The 22,202-nt window shown below is 42.7% G+C and overlaps 1 protein-coding gene across 4 annotated transcripts in view; it reads left to right on the forward strand.

The window, feature by feature from the left end:
* The window catches only part of numbl (NUMB like endocytic adaptor protein), a 54,907-nt gene that overhangs the window by 16,385 nt on the left and 16,320 nt on the right, over nt 1-22,202 (forward strand). Inside the window, exon 1 of one of the 4 annotated variants that reach the window (XM_020095275.2) lies at nt 10,489-10,665. The exons of 1 other annotated variant lie outside the window; for it this stretch is intronic. In XM_020095275.2, coding sequence (XP_019950834.2) covers nt 10,625-10,665 — 41 coding nt within the window. In that variant the 5' untranslated portion in view covers nt 10,489-10,624. Of the gene's footprint in view, nt 1-10,488; nt 10,666-19,321; nt 19,446-22,135; nt 22,157-22,202 lie in introns of those variants that run through there. 2 more of the 4 variants (XM_069535032.1, XM_069535031.1) reach the window with 2 other exon arrangements.

Here is a 22,202-nt window from a genome sequence, read left to right on the forward strand (position 1 = left end):
TTATTCAAAACAATTCCTGTGCAAGATATTTCAGGTGTGTTCATATAGACAGGATGTTGGATGTGACAACACAATGCAGAACAAGAGCAGGAAGTGGCCTGCTACACCAAGCGACCCCTAGTGGCTGTTCAAGAAGTGACTCAAATTCCTTGAAAGCACCAGCAAGTGGAGTTTAGAGTCGTAATTCTGACTGCACCGACACACAATAACAACAAAACCCTTCAGCCGATTTAATGATGATGAATTTATGACTTGAAGCAGATTTAATATCTCTACAAACTGTTTTGATATTAATGAAATCCTGTAGCTGTCTGGACGGGAGGCAGTCTGTCTGAAGATGCGTGGAACGCTTGAATAAACAGTCAGTGCTCGTGTTACTTATTCAAATGTTTAGCTGACGGGCTGAAAGATTTAAGAAGATGCAAATACTTGCCTGTATTTGAATCTGGAGAGAAAGTGAAGAATAATAATTTGATGAATAAAAAAATAAATGATGAGCCTCATCAGTGCTGCTGAATATTTAATCATCTTGTTATGTGCCCTCCATTAAAATAAATAAATCGCCCAAGTTCAACTCAACCCAGGGCCACCCATGATGCACCTCGCCATCCCCTGTTGCAGTGGCTGCTGGGGGTGCCACACCCTCGCTCCCCGTCTTCACCCCGTGCTATTGTTCCCTGGATGATAAGGCCCACGTGCCCCCCTATTCAGCATCCTGGTAGGGGGTAGGCGGGCTCTTTGTCTGGCCTCCATTGTCCCAGTCACACGCTTCCATTTGACGGGCACACGTGCTGACAAAAGAGAAAGGGAATGGGTGGGAGGGGGAGCGAGGAGGGGCCACCACCACTGGCCATTATTCTCAGTGGTGGTGGTGGTGGTGGTGAAAAGACGAGACGCGCTGGCCATCTGTGGTGTGTGTCTGTAATCTGTAGTGACTGGGGAGGGGAGGGGGTGACTGCACACACACACAAACATACACACATTTCTTGGTTTCTAAAAGAATCCCTCTCTTTTGTCTCGCCACGCTTTTCTAGTGGCATGATGCCTATTGAGGTGTCTTGCCTTCGCTTTTGATGGGTTTGTATTGGTGCGGTGCTGACAGAGAAAGGGGGAGTGTGTGTGTGTGTGTGTGTGTGTCTGTCGCAGAGGCTGATATGGGTGAAGTGACGCGACTATTTGGGGAAAAGAAAGTGAATTCATGAATGTTGTATATCCTCTCCCCTCGTCTGCGTGTCACAATGACTTCAGCTGAGCGTCTGTTTTCTAGCAACAGTCCTATAAACATCATGTCCACTTGTGGTTTATTTACCCCGTTTCCTTCCCTGGCCTTGGATCAGGTTGCGGGTCTTCACCTCTGCTGTGTTTACTCTGCTTCTTCACAATCCCACTCAACTTCCTCTCTTCTGGAGACACACAGATGTTCTGAGAAGTCTAACACGGCCGTGATTTCTGGAACTCACTGTTGGATGTTTTAACCGAGCTGAAATGCGAAATGACCTGTGGATGTCTCCTTTCCTTCTCCCTTCTTTCTTTCCTTTGTTCAAGTCTCCTTCTACTTCCTCGTTATTGTGTGCTCCTTCCCTTCATTCTCTGGTCTCTTCCAGTCCGTATGTGTTCAATTCCTTTTAGTTCCCTTCCATCTTTGTAGTCTTCATTCTTTGCTCCCTATTTGTTTCCACGACTGCCCTCCTTTCCTTTCCTCTAAATAGTCTTTTTTTCTTTTCTCACCAGTAAAAGTGATGCATTTGTGGAATACCGCAGGGGCAATGAGGGCATGTCCAATCACGCACGTTCCTAATTTTTCTCTGTTATTCATTTAGAAAATAGCATCACAACACTGCTGCAATGGTTTGTATTATAGTCTGTCGTAATTTTACTAAAATAACTCACTGATGTCACCTCATTCATATTAATTGGAGCGAATCTAGACATAAAGTTCCATGTAATCATGCTCCAGACTAGCTTCCTGCTGTGAGATGTAGCCTGATCATAGAGACTGAGGAGCTTTTATTGTTCAAAAAGGTCCTTCATATCCATAATATCCATCATGGATACATGGATTTATATTCAATATTCACTTAAGATTCCAGCTAACAGAGACATGCAGCTTGATTCAGCATCACCACGGTGCATGTCTGCTACTTCCCCTGTGTGTGTTTCTGTGTGACCAGCTTGGGCTTTTAGTGCTGGTCGATAAGACACGACCATCCCGTGAAGGTCGTTCAGTCTCGCCTCGCCACCACGAAATCTCCCAAACCACTGCAAAAGTCGGCCACTGGCACTGCTCATCTGGGCGACGATAACAGAGACTGACTCTAATTATTATTTTTTTCTTCCTCATGGCCCTCTGCTGCTCTGAACATAAAAACACAACTGTGCCTCAGAGGTATTGTTATTTAGTTTTGTAAGTTTCTGTGTCACCAGATGTTGCCGTGAGGAGGATTGCTGTGATGTGGGCAAATAGAGGAGGACAGGGCCTCTTTCTTGTGGCCCAGAAAAGGCTGCAAGAGTCCCCCTCCGAGGACAGACTTCAGGGCAGGGAGACAGATGGTTGATGTCACACAGGCAAAGAGATAGATTGACATACAGATGGATAAACAGACTGACAGATAACAGATGCGTAGTAAATATAGAGCCAGCGTTCGACCGTCCGCTGTGTGTAGGAGGTGGTCGAGTTCAAGATAAGAACAACAAAATATTGATTCATATCTGTGACCAAAAAACAGCTGTACTGTAATTCCCTGTGATGGACTGTATTCCCTGTGGTCAACAGACTTTAACATATGTACCAAACGTGCGTACGGAGATTGGGAAAAGGGCGTTTAGATACCCAGCCCCATCAGACTGGACTATTTTACAAAAAGTTATAAAACTACGGAATTAGATTTTAGCGAATGCTTTTAAATCCAATTTAAAGGACGAGGAAATAGAGTCGTTGGGGTGTGAATGTTTTTGACAGATGTTCTTGGATGTTTGGTTTGTTTTGTTCCTTTTTATATTGTAACTCTGATTGTCTTGTTTTGTGACTGTTTATCTTGTACTTTGTGCTGCCTGTCTTTGCCAGGACTCCCTAGAAAAGGCGATTTTTAATCTCAAAGGGGAATTTTCCTGGTTAAATAAACATTTAATTTTGAATCCATATATGGAGGCCATTGTTTAAACATTAAGACATTTTCCAAATGTTTCCTGTCCAGGAATGCATAGACGGAAGCTTGTCAGAGAGAGAGACAGACAAGAAGTCAGACGGAGTGATGGAGCAGATGTTGAAAGCTTTAAAAGCCTCATTGATTTTCGAGCTCTGGCCTTGTATTTAGTTGCTTTACTAGTGTAAACATGCATTATGCAAGAATGCATTGTGTTGTCCGTCAACTCTTGAAATCTGCTAAAACAATGCAACACAATTTTGCATGACGTTCACAATAAGTGTGTTTTGCATTCAGTGCATGCAGACATGGGTCAGCAAAAAAGTAACATGATGTGTCTGGACAGATCTGACATGAGGTCAGAGGCCACAATGTGACCTGGATAATGACACACACCAAGATACACACACACAAAGATACACACACACACACACACACACACACACACACACACACACACACACACACACACACACACACACACACACACACACACACACACACACACAGATACACACAGATACACAGCATGAGCGCAGGCTGCTGTCAGTGTGTTGTACTCCCTCAATCCAGTAGGGGCGCTGTTACACAGGCAACAAGGCAATATGCCTCCTCACTTCTCCTCTCCTCCAACACTTCCTGTTAGTGAGTTCCCTTTGTATATGAAAAGGCACTGACCTTGTAATTACAGCACATGTGGATCATTAGCAAAATGCAATACAGTTAGACCCACAGGGAATGAGAGGGCAACAATAAATTATTTATTTATATATAGTAGTATAATAGTAGGCATCGTGTTATTTACTCAAAAGATAAATGTTGATTTTCTTCTGACTTACCCCTTTATTACAGTGCAAGTGTTGGCAGTGGACAGAGATGTTAAAAGGTCCATTGTTCACCAATCTTTAAATGTACTAATAACAATAATAATAATAATAATAACTTAATTTATTGTTATAATTAAGTTCTTGATTGCTTCTGACTGTCTCACCACCTGCTGGTAGATACAAGTACAAGTATATTCTTGATACCATCATATGTACATCATATTCACATTGTTGTTTGCGGGCTGTAATCTAAAACCTCACCCGAAATAATTTGAGGAGTTTTCCATTTTTATTTCTCTCCTTCCCTGTTTGTTTCTTTTCCTCTATCTTGTTTTTCCTGCTCGTCAACAGGAAGACCTCGCTGTGATCGGCCTAGAGGGAGGTCTACTTTCACCCACAATGTTGTCACTGTCTCTCTCTCTCCTCACCCCCATCTGATGTGTGTGTGTGTTCCCTACTTCCTCTGCCTTCTTCTCTCTGTCTCTCTTTCTATTTTTGCTCTTTTCCAGAGTTGCCCTTTTTTCCTCCCAAATATCTGACAGCCCTCCCACCCCCACCCCCTCTCAGCCCACAAAAAAAGACCCATGCCATCGGTTGCCATGGGATCCGGTTGCCATGCAGCAGTGAGGTCTTCACAATGCCCTCGCGTGTATGCGTGTGTACTGTGGTGTGACGGAGTTTGGATGCCACGTTGATTGGGAAGAAGGAGAGAGGATGCAAGGCCTAAAAAACCAGCCGCTGTCATCTCATTGGCTCCACACACCTGACTCATACATGCACACACACACACACACACACACACACACACACACACACACACACACACACACACACACACACACACACACACACACACACACACACACTCTCAGTCTGTTTGTGTGTGTCCAACTCCACTTGAGGGGACAGTCACACACTCCTCCATCATCTCACAGTCGCTCAATAAGGCTTTGTCTGTAACTACAGGTTTTGTGTGCGTGTTGAGAAGGATAAGTCGGGATAATGGAGACATATGATGATGGAGAGTCACTGAGAGGAGAAATGGATGACAGGAGGGAGAGAAAGAAGAAAAAGAGAGTGGTATTGACCAGAGGCAGAAATCGATGAGCAGCCAGTCAGGGTAAGGCTAGAGGTTTGGGCTGTCCTGCCTCACAATTGGACAGTGTGTCCGACTGGGTGCAGTTTTTCACAGAGTGTGACTGGATAAAAAGAGGGTGTCTGCTCGGGGCTTGTTTAAGAGGTAACTGTCTGATCAACATACATCAGGCTTTCTTGATTGGAACGCTTGAGTTTGGAATTCACAGAAGTCAAAGAGGCGGCGTGATAACATGACGATGAGCTGGAGCGGATCTCCTAACGAAGCATGAAGAGTAAACTCACGTAAAGATGAGCCACCTGTTTCTTCAGAGGATACACTCACACATTCATTCTCATAGACTCCTTTTGTTGCTGCTTGTTTTCTAATGACACATTAGCTCATGTTACATTATGTTAAAGCTGCGCTAATTAACAGTTTTATATTATAATGTATTTAATGAGGTGGTAATAAATACTATATTGTATTTAAAGCTTGATGTGTTGCCTCATAGCAGCTTAAAAATTAATTAATGTAGATTTAAGAGGTGGCTGTTCTCATAGACTGACACGCGCACACACACGCACACCATTGAGGTTTTTGTTGCATGCCTGTCGAATGTGGTAAAGGAAATGATGTCATACAGTGGTCGAGTTTTAATTTCCTCCAATAAGCTCAGTCTTTTCCACAGTAAGGAGAACAAGAAAAAATTACTTTTTTATGATGTTTTCTTCTCAACTATTCTGGTAATTTTTTCAGGGAAGGAATGCTGTATATAATGCTATACATAAACATGGTAAAAATACACTGTCTAAAACTGGAAGAACACAATTTCTACTTAAAAAAATCTTAAATCAGTGACATAAATGTTGAAATGATTCTGTTTTCGCCTGATATGAGTGCACTTCTTGTGGCTGGAGTTTTGTCCACAACATTCTATATTCCAGTTTTCTTGGTAATAACAAATTGCACTCAGTGTTACACTTTGAAAAACTGATTTTATGTTTTATCTAAATTTTGTATATTTTATCTTTAAAGTTTTATGTCAGCAGAATGTTTCACACGTCCTCAACACATTTTACCAGGGAGCTGGCAGGAAAAATTCTGGGAATATGTCTGAAACAACTGACTCAAGACATTTGCGTTCCCCCCTCCGGATAATTTCAGGAAAATGTGTGGACTGCATAACCTATACTTCTTTATTTTTACACCAGCTTGCAGTATTCATCAGCCCCACCTTTACTGTTTTCTATTTTGTTTTAGTAACAGGACGCACATTTAATGCTGTAAAACTTTACTCCTCTCTAGACTTGATTTAACTGGGTCAGATTTATTCAAGGATTCAGTTTATTTTGACTTGACTATGAGTTCATAATGTTCTTGCCTGATTAGTATAGAAATAAGATGAAATAAGACAAAAATGAACAGCAGCTGCTTTCAGGGAATTCAACTTTAACAACCTGGTGCTGAAGGACTGACTTGCTTAGTGACCACACTTCATTCATTTCAGCATCATTACAGTTTCCAGCGAGGACACAGGAAATAGGTTATTGCTTATTACTATATGCATGTCTGCGCTCGAGGGCCTGCTGCCCACTGACACATGTGGAAGATTGCTTATTTGTACATAAACCTAGATTACTGAGTAGTGTGCTTGTGTGTTAGTTACAGAGTGTTAATTAAAATAACAAGCCGGTGTGGAGTCACTGAGGCATGATGGCAATAAAGACACAGTTTTAACATGTTCCCAGACGCAAACATATTACACACACGCACACAAATACACACACACGCTGACAACGTGAGTGTGTTTCTGTGTGTGTGCTCCAACTGGTGGGAAAGCTCACATGAAACACGTGCCGCGGGGCTTATTTCTTGCGAGTAGGAAGTGTCTGCCACCACCTGGCCGGTGAGATCACCATGTTTCATAACTACGCAGCAGCTTTAAATGGCTTATGTACGCGTCTGCCCATGTACACAGATATACACAGTCAGGAAGATGAAAACGCATGCACAAGCAGATGCACACACACACACACACACACACACACACACACACACACACACACACACACACACACACACACACACACACACACACACACACACACACACACACAGAGTATTCTGCAGAACAGCTATTTGGCGGATATGATACACTGCACCTGCCTCTGATTAGTTTAAAACTGTGGCTGCTTTTGTTTTCTTCTGTGGCTTGGTCTTATTTTTAGATCCTTTTCTTTCTCACCCTATTCTTCTCTCTCTCCTGGAGGAGTGAAGAAGAAAAGCGGAGGAGGACGAGTTAATAACGAGCCAGATGCAAAGTCAGTAGACAAAGAGCAAATGAAAGAAGTGCAGCTAGAAAGGATGAAAGCTTGTGGTTCTTACCTTTTACCAGGCCGAGCTATTACGTTTTCATAAACTATACTGTAACACAGCTTCGGCCATGTCAGAAAAAGTTTGTTCTTGCGGGCGAAGACAAATAGATTAAATGATGATACACAGATATTGTCCTGCATCAGACATACAGAACAAATGTCTGGCAGCACTGGGACCACAATGACATTTGTGTGTGGGGGCTTTATCTGTATTTGTAAATGTCACAGTCACCTTTTTAACAATTGGAAAGCTCCAAACCATGTGACGATGAGAGTGTGATCGGATCCTAACAAGAGGTTATACCTGTCAGCAGTGATGATTTCAGTGCCAGACATGTGGATTGTAATGGTCTTCAGAATATGTCCCAGCAGACAGGACAAAGATGTGTTTTTGTACTCAGGAAACAATCTAACCACTTAAGTTGGAGGACATTTGTCCTTACAGCTTTCTATCTGTCCCCCAGATGTGTTTTTATTGGCAGCCTAAAACTAGAAAGTGATTTCAGTCTGCTTTCACTGTGGATAAGATCAAATTGTTTCCGTGCACAGTCCTTTGTATTATCTGCGCAGTGTTATGTTCCCATTTGATTGTGGTGCGTATTTATTCACATCGCATTTTGTAATTAATGCAGTTCTGTGAAGTCATGTTTTCCCACAGGGACATTTTAAGTACATAAGAATCAGGATGCCAGTCAGCGTTTAATGTCACCTCTGCCAACAAGAGGCGACTGACAACAAGCACAGAGGAAGCTGCTGTTGAACACTGCCAGTTAGCAACAAATACCCAGAATGCTGTGTCTGTAACAGACACGTGGACAAAGCCAGAGCACAACAAGGACGTTTTTGATCCCTCTGACTCTCCTCCATTGTTGATCTCTGGCTCGGGGTGTTGGAGGGTAAACAGCTTATGGGGATGAAGTGGAATCGTGGAAGGGCGAGGAATGTGCGAGATAGCATTAACACACAACGCGACACTGAGCTGCAGCTCAAACCCTCCTGAATCACAGACTGGATCCAACCACTGTCCTGATATCAGGAGGTGTCTCAAAATGCATCCTGTGTGACCTGAGTCCATTTCTCCGCTCACGGTAGATTTTATTGGGGTTGTAACTGAACTGTTGCTAAACTGGAAGAATACACAGTGGAGTCACATACTGCCTTGTCTCCCAAGTCATTGCATGTAGTTTAGAGGAGGCAAATAAACTCTGTTTCACTTCTTTTCACTTCTTTATTTGACTTAGAGCAATTTAGCTTTCGCACCATCAGCGTTTTTAGACAGGAACTCGAGAAAATGTTTTCACATACATGAACACCGCAGCAGGAGATTGTCTGAGTCAGGGGAATGTCAGGAGCATTCTGGCGAGGATTAGAGCATGCTGGAGGCAGGACTTGACATATATATATATATATATATATATATATATATATATATATATATATATATTCAACTGCTGAAATCAAGTGTTTCTGTGTACATCTTGACACCAGCGTCCGCTCATATCACCAAAAGCTCTTGAATCTCATTTGTCCTCTTTGGCATCTTCTACATCCTCGTTTTCATCCGGAGATATTTGGATTCTTTTTGTTTATTTCCACTCCCTTCAATGCATGTCTGAAGGAAGCACATGTTATATGTGTGTTTACCTAACTACCCTGCCTGACATCACTGTTTGAAGTGCATTATACCTCTACTTTTACCCCTGTGATTATATAACCCAAAATGCACTTGGGTTCATGGTGTAAACAGAGTGCATGGTGTGGTTTTCAGTCTAGTTCTGTTGTCTCTAAACCCACCGGCTCAGCCCAACCAACTGCCAACAAGCCTGTTTGATTCTGGGTGTTTGAGATTGAGATCCAAGAGTCTGGAGGATTAACAGAGGCCAGAACTCTGCACAGAGGTTTTAGTGTGATGAAGAGGAATGTTTCACAGGTAATGTAACAGAAGTGAGTGGATGGACGTATTTGTTGTTCTTCTGCCCTTCATCTGCATCTCCTGATCTAGCTTTATCGCAGCAGCTAACTTGCCGCTCTCTCTAATATTTTGGGCACGAGATATTCCACGATTTCTCATTTGCATAGTAAGTGGCCCTGCAGTGATTTTCCAATAAAGCACAGAGCAACAGTATGTAAATCAGAGCGTGTCCCACAAAGCTCTTGAAAGTGGCGAACCCTGTGAACAAACGTTGAAACCACATTTGCTGGAATACCTCAACATCCTGTCTCAGAGTTCAGAGAATAGAATCCCTGAAATGTTTCGATGATATAAGTTTCTCCACCTACGCGAAGCAATGTTTCCCCAGCTAGAAAATCCGGAGCCAAAAACATGGAGCAGTCATCCAACCAGGTGCTCGTGATGGTCTGTGGATTTCATCATTTCGCAAACAGAATCAGATCAGTACTTGTTCATTTCATGAGAACGCTGCCTGCTGTATTTCTGTAGCCTGCCCTTCAGCATCCAGCACTGTGGAGCAGCACTCTGCTGCGTGTCCACTTGTGAAAACACACTACCAGGTTAAATACATCCTCCAGTGCTGACCCTGTTCCCCAGTTCCAGCACGAGCGCCCGTCCCTATAGACCCCAGCCCCAGTTATTGCCTTCTCCCCCAGTGCACTCTTGACCAGTTCGCCCACAGCAGATGGAGAGGAAAGAAAACTGTGCCACCACCCACCATGACTCGCCTAAACACCCCTCCTTTCTCTCTGTTACTCTCTCTCTTTCTATCCTCCCACTCTCTTCTTTCCCCACTCCCAGGATCTGGAGCATCAAACATTGATTTGACTTTATTTTTAGCGCAGCTGTGAGTGTATGTGTGTACAGTACTCGTTTGTGTGTATGTGTACACCAGACGCTTACCCAGGCTGGGGTCGTGGGCAGTTTGATTGTGTTTGGGTGCATCACGTTGTGCTTGTGTGTGTATCTGCAAATGTGTCCAGGCTCCTTTTTCCAAGTTAATCCTTTAAGAAGAGGTGTGGTTCTCTCTCTCTCTCTCTCTCTCTCTCTCTCTTGAGTGCGCTCTGTGTTCCCTCTCCTCCCTGTCCCTCGTTCACAAATGCAATATCATCACACGCTCCCTCGCTCCTCTCATCGCCCCCTCTCATCTTTTTCTCATTCCGTTGCTATTGCTGTGGCGGCTGGTCTGAGGGAGTTCTTGCTCTCAGCTTGTTGTCATCTCCTCTCGTCTGCTGTCGTTCCTGAGTGACATGAGTTCTGGTGGCGAGATGGAGGAGGCCATCGAGCTTGGGTGAGTCAAACAGGTGTTAACTTTGTGTGTGTGCTTGTTTAGCAACTGGCAGATGACATTCAACACACAAAGGCGTATTCACTTCGGGGTCCTGCTTGTACATAAACATAGTGTCTTCTGGTATTTGTGCGCGTGCGATCGTGCAGCTTGATGTGTTTAAGTGTCAAACTGGGTCGACTGTTACTGTGGCAATCAGCACCTTGGGCTATTCTTCTCAGCCTCGCGTCTTTTTCTGTCCATCAAGTTGACCCTGTTTCAACGAGGAGCACGACAAAGGTCCATGTGAGATCGTCTTTGTGATACTGATAACAGTGCTTTGTTACTGTTGTTGCTGCTGTTGGGTTATTGGCTACAGTGATATTTTCAGTCACTGCCAAAGTGATAATAGGTCTCGTCTAGTATCCACAAGGCTCATAGCGGCTAATAGCCTTAGCAGATGCATTAGCCCCCATGCCCATATGGAAGAGATTAAACCTGCTAAATTGATTCCTGCATAGTGTTCGTTTCTGCACATGTTTTTGTGAGTATGTATCAATATGAGAGTGATTATGTGTGTGTGTGTGTGTGTGTGTGTGTGTATATGAACACCTGCCATACACCCTTTTTACACAGTGTGTTTTCAAGGGTTGTCAGAGTGAAGGGAGGGACGGCTTCGCTTAAATTCCCTCACTTCCTCTCTTTCTCTGACTTTCTCCCTCTCGCTCTCTCTTCCGTCATGATTAGATAACTGAGAAGTACAGCTCTCATGTGTTTTGGAAAATAGAAAAAGAACAAGTTGATGAGGGAGAATAACGAAGTCGTCAGAGACTTGTACGCAAAAGGCAAAATGAGGACAAATTAAAAATGGTGAGATGGAGGCTCAACAGGAGGGGGAAGATGAGAGGAGGGATGCGATATTGAAAATTGAGTTTGCAAAGGGTGAAAATGGGAAGAGTGTGTGTGTGTGTGTGGGTGAAGAGTCAAGGAAGTATCGATTAACCGTGAAAGGAAGTTGAAAGAAGAGAGAGTTTGAAAGAGGATGGAGACATGAGGTTGAGAAAAATGTGAATGTTTCAACAATGCAACTTCTCAAAAAGCAGGAGACCAAGGTTAGCTCCTGATTCTTTTTCACTGTGAGAGATCAGAGTTTCTGAATACTGGCTGCAGAGCCACACCTGCGTCCCTTCTTCTTGGTGACTAGGGGCTGATATAAAATCTGCACAACCGAAGCTCATGGGTGGGGTTGTTATCACATTAAGAAATGTCAGCATTACAAAGTCAAGTATTTTCTCTTTGAGTTCACTAAAGTAAACATCTTATGAATTTCACTTTGTCTCGTCAAGTTAATTTAGTTCTTTTCATGTGACATTATGCTTTAATGATGTGATTATGTTTTAAAACAATGCTCACAAAAAAGAAATAGTAAGTATGGAGCATTGCAATTTGAGTCTGGAATTTTATTTTATTTTTTTCTGCATCACTGACCCCAGAGATGAAAGTGTGCCACACATTTTGTTGTCACATCAGTAATGCATTGAGTTAGTTTCTTTCCGACTGCCTGATCATTCAAATGCGTGCTCTTTCAGTTAAAGAGTCTTATTTCTAAATTTCATGTTCACGTTTTGTAATGCTCCCATCAAAACTTTGGCCTTCTCAAGTTCTGTTGATCCCTTCTTGCAGAAGTTTTGTAAGCACACATGCAGCCTGAGGAGAAGGACTCAAACTTTAGAAGCAGCTCAACTGTGCAGTCAAAGCACTGCTGAGAGCAGTTTTGAGTTGGAGCAGAGAAAAGTTGCTCACACGAAGGGATCTCCAGTATTTAAGAGAGAGGGCGGGGTTTGGAGCGGAAGCGATACAAAATCTGAACGAGAAATGAAGAAATAATCTCTTGAAATGAAAGATCACGCTCTTGATAGGAGAAGTAGGGAAAGAAAACTCCAAAGTAATGTAGCACAGATGATGAGCTGGCCTGTGGCACTGGTCTGGACCGATAGGAGAGAATACAAAGTAGGAACACAGAATGACAATATGATACAGAAGCATATCGACAATACTGCTCCACTTCATGCCCGGCTGCACTGCACACACACACACACACACACACACACACACACACACACACACACACACACACACACACACACACACACACACACACACACACAATTTTCCTGTCACAGCTACAGGCACACTCTGGCACACGGACGTGCTCTGATGATGGAGGAAAGTACAAAATTGCTTACACACAGAGCTAGTGTGGTCTGTACCCTCTTCGCCTGCTGTTCCAAGGGCACAGGGGGATTTGGATATTGTTATGTTAATCTGCCTCTCTTTTGTGTCTGGGATCCCATTCACACACATGTACACAAGCAGACACACACACACACACACACATACACATGCACACACACACCACACACAATGTGTGCACAAATGCATGCATCATGATGTAGGATGCACAAACACGTTGCACAAAAGGAAGGGAAGTCATTCTGCACACATACACACACACACACACACACACACACACACACACACACACACACACACTCCGACACAGACAATCTTCTTCAGGCTTAACTTGTGTGGGTGGGAGCTGAAACCATGACAGGAGGGCCAGTAGCACAGGATCCTGATAAGCCTGGAGGAAGAGGATAATAAGTGTGGAAGCTGTGTGTGTGTTTTCTTCTGTTGAGTTGACAGTGCATTGTGTATACAAGTGTGAATGCGTATGTGCGAGTTCACCCCCACACATGCGTCTCCCAGGCCTCTCACTCTCTCTCTCTGTCTGTAAAGCTAACACAACGTCATTTGAAATGTCCCAGCTACCTCCTGTTTACAGCAAAGGTGAGACTGGTGAGCAGAGGAGTTTAACTCCAGGACGTTTTGATAGCCTGACCTCGTTCAGCCACCTGGCCACTAGCGTTGATAGTTCCTCTACTTGTTTTATCATAGCTGAGAATTTTATCTTATTATTTTCTTTTCAGTGGAGATGAAGACACACAGTATATTGCCTTTAGCTGATCTCACAGTCATTTGTGGTGTTGACAGTATGAATTGCATTATGTGTAGGAAAACATTTGCCTGTTTGCTCAATGCTGCTTGTATGTTGGAGAATGATAATGTGAGTAAGTGCCAGTAAATGTCATTTAGCTGCAGTCAATCCATGACCGGACTGACTCCGGAAACCAGCGCTGCTTCCTGGATCCCTCCATCTTCATATGACATGTCATTCTATTCCAAGAACATCACTCAACGTTTCTTGTCATAACCCTCGTTATTAGAATATTCTAACTTGGTTCAGAATGGACTTGTCTGGGGAAAAGAAAATAGAATTTACTGCAATCTAAAAAACGGCCACGTTCACACTGCAAGTCTCAGTGCTCAATTCAGATTTATTGCTCTGACTGAACTGAACTGATCCTCGTGCACAAAGGAACAACACATCATACTACGTCACACGTTGGTTCATCTTGAGCTTCTTTGGACTTTGCTTTCAGATTCTTAATTTTCCTCTGACATTGCAGCCTTGTCCTTCTGTGGCCCTGTTGAGACATTTCTTGCAAGATGTTTTCTAACAAATTGGTTATTATTTCACAGCAAATACTTATAATGTATAACACCTCACTGTCCTGCCACTGACGACCTCCATCAATGTCTGCTGTCTTCCATGTTTGTATGAGTGAGTGCCTCAGAATTGTGACTGATGTCGCTGTAGAGTGATGTTGAGGTCGTTTGCATCCGACCTGCATCAGATTTAAACCAAATAAGAATGTGTCCAAAAGATCAGACTGACTTGTCATTAAAATAAACAGACCTGAGTCACATATGAGCAAAAAAAAAGTGGTTTGGTTGACTCAAGCCTGCAAGAACCAAAGTCATCATCAAAAGTTTATCTTTAAACATTTGAGGTAAAAGAGGGAAAGTTTTCAGCTTTAAACACTCAGCGCAACAAGAATAACACTTGTGAAAAAAGCTTTTGGTGATGATCCAGTTTTTATTATTCCTCCAGACATGAACAGCACCAACAGGAACAAATTATTCACACATCGGGTGTGGTATAATAACTGCATGTCAAATTCATGCGCTCAAGGGATTGGTTCAAAATAAAAAGCCTTTAATATACTTTGAGGACTAGAACATCATAAAATACACCAACGCATCTTTCTAAATGGTTTTTTAATGATGATGTTTTTTCTCCTCTCCAAGAGCAACATGGTTGAAGGAGACATTTGCAGTGCTGGTGTGGTTTTTTATTTTCCCCTCACACATGAGCTGCATGAATTTGAAGATATTGTGCATCTTTCCCATATCGTGCAGAATTAAATCAGGATGTCTGCAGCCTTCAGGCGGAGTCCTTCCTGAGTCTATGTTTGCAAACTCAAACCCTGCAAAGCTCTGTTCTGGATCCAACCTGTAATTATCTCCAAGTCAAATCTGGACCCAGTAACGTATGACCCGACCTGTCACCCATGATTAACGCACATGCAACAAACAAAGTCACTCACATCAAATGGGTTATGGCTTCCCTGTGCTCCTGTTTTGATGGTTGAGTTCTGAAAGGTATCTGTGAACAGTCGTAGCTCCTGTGCTCCTGCAGCTGTCAGTGGGTTTCCTCAGCGATAAAGTGCAGAGCTTGTGACTATCAACAGCTAATACATTGTGGAACATTTCCCGAGCCACTGAAAACGTCTCTTTGATGTGCTGGCTAGTTCTCGGTCAGTCGTGAAAGTTATCTGACTGAAAGTGAAGGAGTCAAAGGTGTTGTCATAAGTTATTATTATAACATATTTTAATTTCAGATTTCTCTAAAAAACACAGTTTAGTTCTCACCCGCTGCCCGTCGTTTTCCTTCCACACTGCTCTGTGTAGTCAATAAAGAAATACGAACATTGATACTAATGCCAACCAACCCACTTTCCAGTGTCAACAGAAAATCCAAATAAATTCAGTTTAGTTTAGTGCTGCCTTGGTGCAGGGTACTGGATATTGTGTTGGCAACAGAAATAGGCAAGTGAGTGTGTCTCTAGACAACCTTTGCTTTTTCTGTTGTTAAATTCAGAAAATATTAACACTACAGGAAACAACCCTGGGGAGTCGGATTTCAAGTAAACACTACTGACTCCATAAATATTATATTTTACAGTACATGGAAAATCATTCAAGGACATACCACAAGTCAATATTATATGATGTTATGAGTCTGATCGAAAAGTACTGCAGCCTGAGGAGCACTGCATAAAAAAAACACTATGGATTGTTGAGTGGTACTGAATTTCAATGACTGAGAGATACACGAACCCACCGACCCTTTACTTCTCGGAGTGGCCCTGGCACACAGTCTGTGTGTGTGTGTGTGAGAATGACAGACACAATTACCATAGTGGGTGCCAGGCTGATGGTTAAACACATGGCTCTGCTTCACCTGCCACCATCCATCAGTCTGTAAACTGGCACTCACAGAGTTATTACTGATACACTGATGCAACATGGTCATTTTTCTGCCTCCTCGCTGCATCACAAGCCTCCTACACACTGTTCTGTATACAACATTCTACAGAGGCTCAGGGTTTCTTTATATTTGTTCACTGTAGCTGCCTGACCCAAGGGCGTTTATGTTTCATATGGGTGCATATTAGACAGCACGGGTACAGACTGTATACGACTATTTTTACCTCCAACAAGGAGGTTATGTTTCCCCCTCTGTCCATTCCTTTGGTGGTTGGTTTCGTATGTTTGTAAGCAAGATGACACAAAAACAGCTGAATGGATTTCCAGTGAACTTGGTGGAAGGATGTGGGATGATTCTTGAAAGAACGTGGCATCTGCATCAGATGTTAACTGTTTTCAGATGATGAAAAAGATCAGCCACATTTAAGAGGACTGATATATAGGAGTGTGTGAGTTTTGGGTCAACTTGAATAAATCTGAGAGAGCTTCTGGGCCTTGATGAAAGTGACCTCAACTGAACGTCATCGTTGCAGCTGCAATGTTTTCTGTGGAAATAGATTATTGATGTAGTAATCGAATATTTGTGTAATTGTGTTGTTTTGTAGCCATGACGTTGATTTGGAAAATGTCTGCTCACCAGCTGACTTGGTTATCTGGCTTTTGTGTCTGGACACAACGCCCTGTGCTTCTTTGGATTGAATTAGGAAGTTGACTTTAAGGATTCCGATCAAATTTGACCCAGAACTCTTGTAATATTTTAAAAAGATGATATACAGTAGAAGTCAGGTGAGAATGTGGATATTCAGTACAAATGTTGGACCTTGAAGACTATATAGCACTTCTCTAAATGTTTGAATGTAAATTGATATAACTGTATGTTGTGGGAAAATGACTTGACGTTGAGGTGAAGATGTGTCTGATAGGCTGGTCTGGTAACTGGTCGGAGGGAGACAGTGTGGGGATCCGACTCAGGTGTTATTCCATCCAAGCTTAGTACAGCCCCCCCTCTGATGATACCTAGAATTAGACATTTAAGAGATATGCCCCAAACTTAGTAAGAAGGGATGAGGGAGGGGAAAGAGGATGAATGGATTTGGGTAGGGCTGAGCAGAGGGGTGGATGAGGTAGAGAGATTAATGGATATAGGATGATTTAAGAAATCTGAGACAAACAGCACGATGGGTTGACCGGGTACATGTTGTGTATAGAAATGATTGGTTTGTGTGTTTCCAGTATATGTGTGCTTCCGTCTTTCAGTCCAGTTCAAAGCTGATATAGAGCCATATTTCCTGGAGGGAACACTGACCTTACAGGAGCCTGTAGCAGGCTCTCTTGGTCTGTCTGACCCTGTCTCATGCACACACTCACACACACTCACACACACTCACACACACTCACACACACACACACACACACACACACACTCACACTCACACACACACACACTCCTGAACAGCCTCATAAACCACTGCAATGAACAAGGCCATCCTGTCCTGGGTCAGCCTTCAGTCTAAACACAAGTGCCCTGGTTTATGTCCACTGCATGATCACACTCCTTTATTTTTTTTTAATCTTACACACACACACACACACACACACACACACACACACACACACACACCACCTGTCACTCTCTGAGGAAAAGAGAGACAGAGTTTTGAGGATAGCAAATGTCAGCATCACTATTCGGGTCACTCAGTGTCAGTTCAAGTCTTTAGGGCCCAGAAACTGGGTCACCTTTCTCTCTCTGTGTGTGTGTGTGTGTGTGTGTGTGTGTGTGTGTGTGTGTGTGTGTGTGTGACCATAATGTTCCTGCATGTATTGTGTTTCTGATTCAAATCTATCAATTCAAAAGTTCCTTAGCTAATATTAGCTTGGAGATGACATTTAATGACCACTCATAACATGAATGGATTTGAGCCTTCATGTGTGTATTTGTTTGTGTGTGTGGGAGCATGCATGCGTGTGTGTTTGAGTGCACATATTTTCACTCTAAATATAAATATAAACCTTCTTGTCACACATACAAACACAGATCAATGTCCAACATAACACCTCTAATAAGGACTGCTCACTTACCTATCAAGGTTTATCAAACAATATTAAATGATATACTTAATATTAATAAAACTATTGGTTTGAATCCATTTTAGAAGAATTCTATATCACAGTCCTGATAGGGCATACACAACTAAAAAGTGAGACCTACCTACAACCTGCAAATTTTCATTTTATATATGTCTAGAGCAACTGACTATAACATTTGCATTCTCACACACAGCCCCTCTGTAAACTTTCAGGAAAATATGTGGACTGCATCCAAGTCTGAAAGCAGCTAATGAACAGTTTATGATGAGCTTGTCAGCAAAAAAATACCCAATTACACATCCAGCAGATACAGAGTATCATTCATCGTCTTAAACAACCCAACAGGAAAATAAATACCTGGTTCTTCAGCTGCTAAATCGTCCGATGCTGTATATTTAGCAGTCTGGTTCATCAGAGCTGTCGCTGCAATAAAATATGTCTATCTCCGTAATGGATGAATAAGAATTCAATGGTGTTTGTTGCAAAGTTTGTTCATGCTCATCAGATTCCTGTGAGACCAGAATTGAGCAGAATCAACTGCATCTTTATAAATCATCAATCACACGGTCTGTTTATACAAGACTTTGAAATGACATGAGCCTGAATTCAGCTGAACTGAGAGGGAGGGGAGAGAGTACGGCACATTGAGTCCATAGAAAGTGGTCAGCTCGGTGATGACTAAGCTGAGACAATCCCTCGCTGCAACACAGACACGCACACACACACACACACACACACACACACACCCTTACTTGTCTCTCCGGAACATCACAGATATATGGCTTACTGTAATACGAGGTGCCAATGACTCATTGTGTGTGTGTGTGTGTGTGTGTGTGTGTGTGTGTGTGTGTGTGTGTGTGTGTGTGTGTGTGTGTGTGTGTGTGTGTGTGTGTGTGTGTGTGTGTGTGTGTGGTCTAGGTATAATGAATGTTGAGGGGACCTAAAACTGACACAGTCACATTATGGGGTTAGGTTAAGTTCAGGTGAATGTCCTTAAACTTAAGGCGAGTAGCAGTTATGGTTAAAGCTGTGGTCATGGAGACAGAACATTGTGTATTTATGTCTGTGTGTTTGTGTGACAACATCATCACTTCTCTTCCATGCTGCTGCTCCTCCCCTGTCTCCCCCTCCTTGTGTGAGGTGTGTTTCCGAGCATCTGATTGTGAAGAAGTGTGAGGGAGGAGCCGTGTCCCGTTTTGCCAAAAACCTCTGAGCCGCTGCGATGAACACAGAACATCTGGATCAGGGAGGAACACTGTGTGAGTGTGTGAGCTTGTGTGAAAGGGAGGGAGAGTGCCAAACATATCAATCAGACTCACATCTGGCCCAGCACAAAACACAGCTGGACACACATGAGTTCATTCAGACTCAACACAGAGCATACAGAGTGAATACATACTTTGAATACAAGCTAATAAACTGATATTATTGACATAAACAACACACACACACACACACACGTTTCCCCATATTTAATAGTCTGCATGAGTAGGTGAACTTCTTCTTCCCTTTAAAACTGGGTGCAGGAGATGAAGGGAGGTCAGCTGGGGTGAACAACGACATAACATTGTGCGATCGTAAGTCGTCGCCCCTGCCATCTCCTCTGTAATGGATGGCTGCTGAAAGTCAAACACTGGATGGGGAACAACTATGTGTATTTTGGCACCGGGCCTCATGTTTGTGTAGTCTACGCTGAAGTGCTTCGGAGTTTTGCGTGGGTTTATGATGAGACTGGGATTTCATTTGTGCCATTGATTTATAGATTTATTTTGATGTTTTTCCCGCCGGCCAAACTTCCCCCCTCCCTCTGTTTTTATTCCTCTCGTCCTTTTTTTCTTTTCTTCACGCAGATGGTTCTTATTGTATGAGGTGAAGTCACAGCTATGCAAGGGCTTTGCATGTTGCATGCTGGGTAAATGTCTCCACCCTAGTGTGTCTCTATACAGACTACATCAAAGTGCATTTACTATCAGATTTCAGTTGATTTCACACTGTGCTGCTCAGCGAGAGGACTTTCAATTTTATTCTCATGTTTTTTCAACGGTCATATTTTTTTATGTCCTGTCACTGTGGCACATGTGGATTTTGTGTCGTCTGTGTTTCTTAGCAACGACTCATTGTGAGAGCAATTACTCACAACAACAAATAACAAAAAAACTTTACTGGTTCCTCCACATGATACTTGAGGAAGGTACACTTCTGTACATATATAAAAACATTCATTTAATTTAAGGATTAGTTCAATCAGATTTTTATAATAAAAATGATCTTAGAAGGAAAAATTATTATTATTATTATAAACAGAGGAATAATTCCCCCCCGCAGCCTGGAGCACAGTGATGGATGTTGGCTTCTGATGAGACAGTAGAAGTGGTTTGATATTTTAAACATTGACCTACAGGTGATTGACTCAAGGCGAGCTTGTTAGGTTGTAATTGGATGAAAATACAACGAGATGGTGGAGGTCAGAGATGGCAGGAACTATGCATGTGACTTAGGAGGCGTGTGCAAGGAGACTGAACTTTAGCTTATAGCTTCATTACAACATGCAGGCAGAATCTCCTCCAGCACATTACAGAGAAAAGTCACATTTGACAAAGTTAGAATAAATATTTTTTCCATTTATAGTGTCATTAAAGTCAGCAGATTATTACCGAAAGGACGCAACGAGATCCACCATAAAACAGGAAATTGTGTTTTTTAAACTCACCATAATGTGTCTTATTGAAGGAACCTTTTTTAACGAGTCATAGAACTCAGCAAAAAACCTGTTTACTAAAACATCAAACTTTAGCTTTAAGATACAAGGTTTATATTTATGCTGTCCGCATCATCATACATTACTCTCCTTATATTCACTTCAGAGATGATGTCTGCTGTTACTGCTGGGTTGTTGGTCTGTTTTCCTACTTTGCATCAAACCCCTTCATGTGTTCTACACATACTCCAGATGTATTGTGAGTCATGGATTCCTTAGAATCTACCCTCACATATTTTACATTGTTTGGGACCTTTGATATTGCCGCTCGCAGGAAGTAGATTTACATTTCATTTCTGTGTTTTTCTGGTATGTTTATGTGTCTGTCCCCCACATGTTTCCAATTTCCCAAGAGTATAAAGTATGTAGAGGGTTAACTTGATGGGTTGTGACACTTATTGTCTCACCTCATGTCTTTATTCCCTCACTTCCGCCAGTGATTTTTCTCTTGATCCGATGCCATTAATTCAATTACTTACTTTCAGTCTCATTCCCCCTGTGGCCTGGTATCTGATGCCAGTGCTAGTCCCTCACTCCTCCTCCTCTGCCCCAAAACCATCTGAGGGCAGTTACTGGGCATCGTTTATTCCCCATCCCCCATCCTGCCCCCATAACTCCCCCGCCTGCCTCCCTTGTGGGGTATTATTTACCACACACACACACATTCACACCTGCTCCAGTAGTGTTTGTGCCAACCAGGTGCCAGTCATTTGGAGCTTTGCCCAGATATGACTAGCACACGCCTCGACATGTGTGCAAACCATACTGCAGATGGGGCTTGTATGTACGTGTGTGTGTGTGTGTGTGTGTGTGTGTGTGTGTGTGTGCGTGTGCGTGCACATGCCTTACATGCCAGCTGAATGACTGAGCCACTTGAGCTGTTTCATTCAAATGATCTGCATTACACACACACACCCACACATCTGAGCTGTGTGGGTGTGTGTGGTGTGTATGTGTGTGCACATGCTTCCAGCCTTTGGTGACCAGTTGCCAGTAACAGCAACGATTATGAGAAGTGATGTGTCTGTTTATATATATATATATTTTTGCATTTAAACCCTGACCTGTGTGTAGAACAGCAAAGCGGAGAGTTCCTCTCTTCAGGATACAGCACTCAGCTGTACATATGGACATTACTTGTCTTCAGTGTAATATTTATGGACTTTCACACCCTGTTGTAGCCAGGATGCCAATTATTGGAGCAACCAGATGGTAAGACCAGTATTTACTCAGATTAACCATTAAGACATATGGAGGG

Source organism: Paralichthys olivaceus, chromosome 11, assembly GCF_024713975.1.
Source record: "Paralichthys olivaceus isolate ysfri-2021 chromosome 11, ASM2471397v2, whole genome shotgun sequence".
NCBI classification, from domain to species: domain Eukaryota; kingdom Metazoa; phylum Chordata; class Actinopteri; order Pleuronectiformes; family Paralichthyidae; genus Paralichthys; species Paralichthys olivaceus.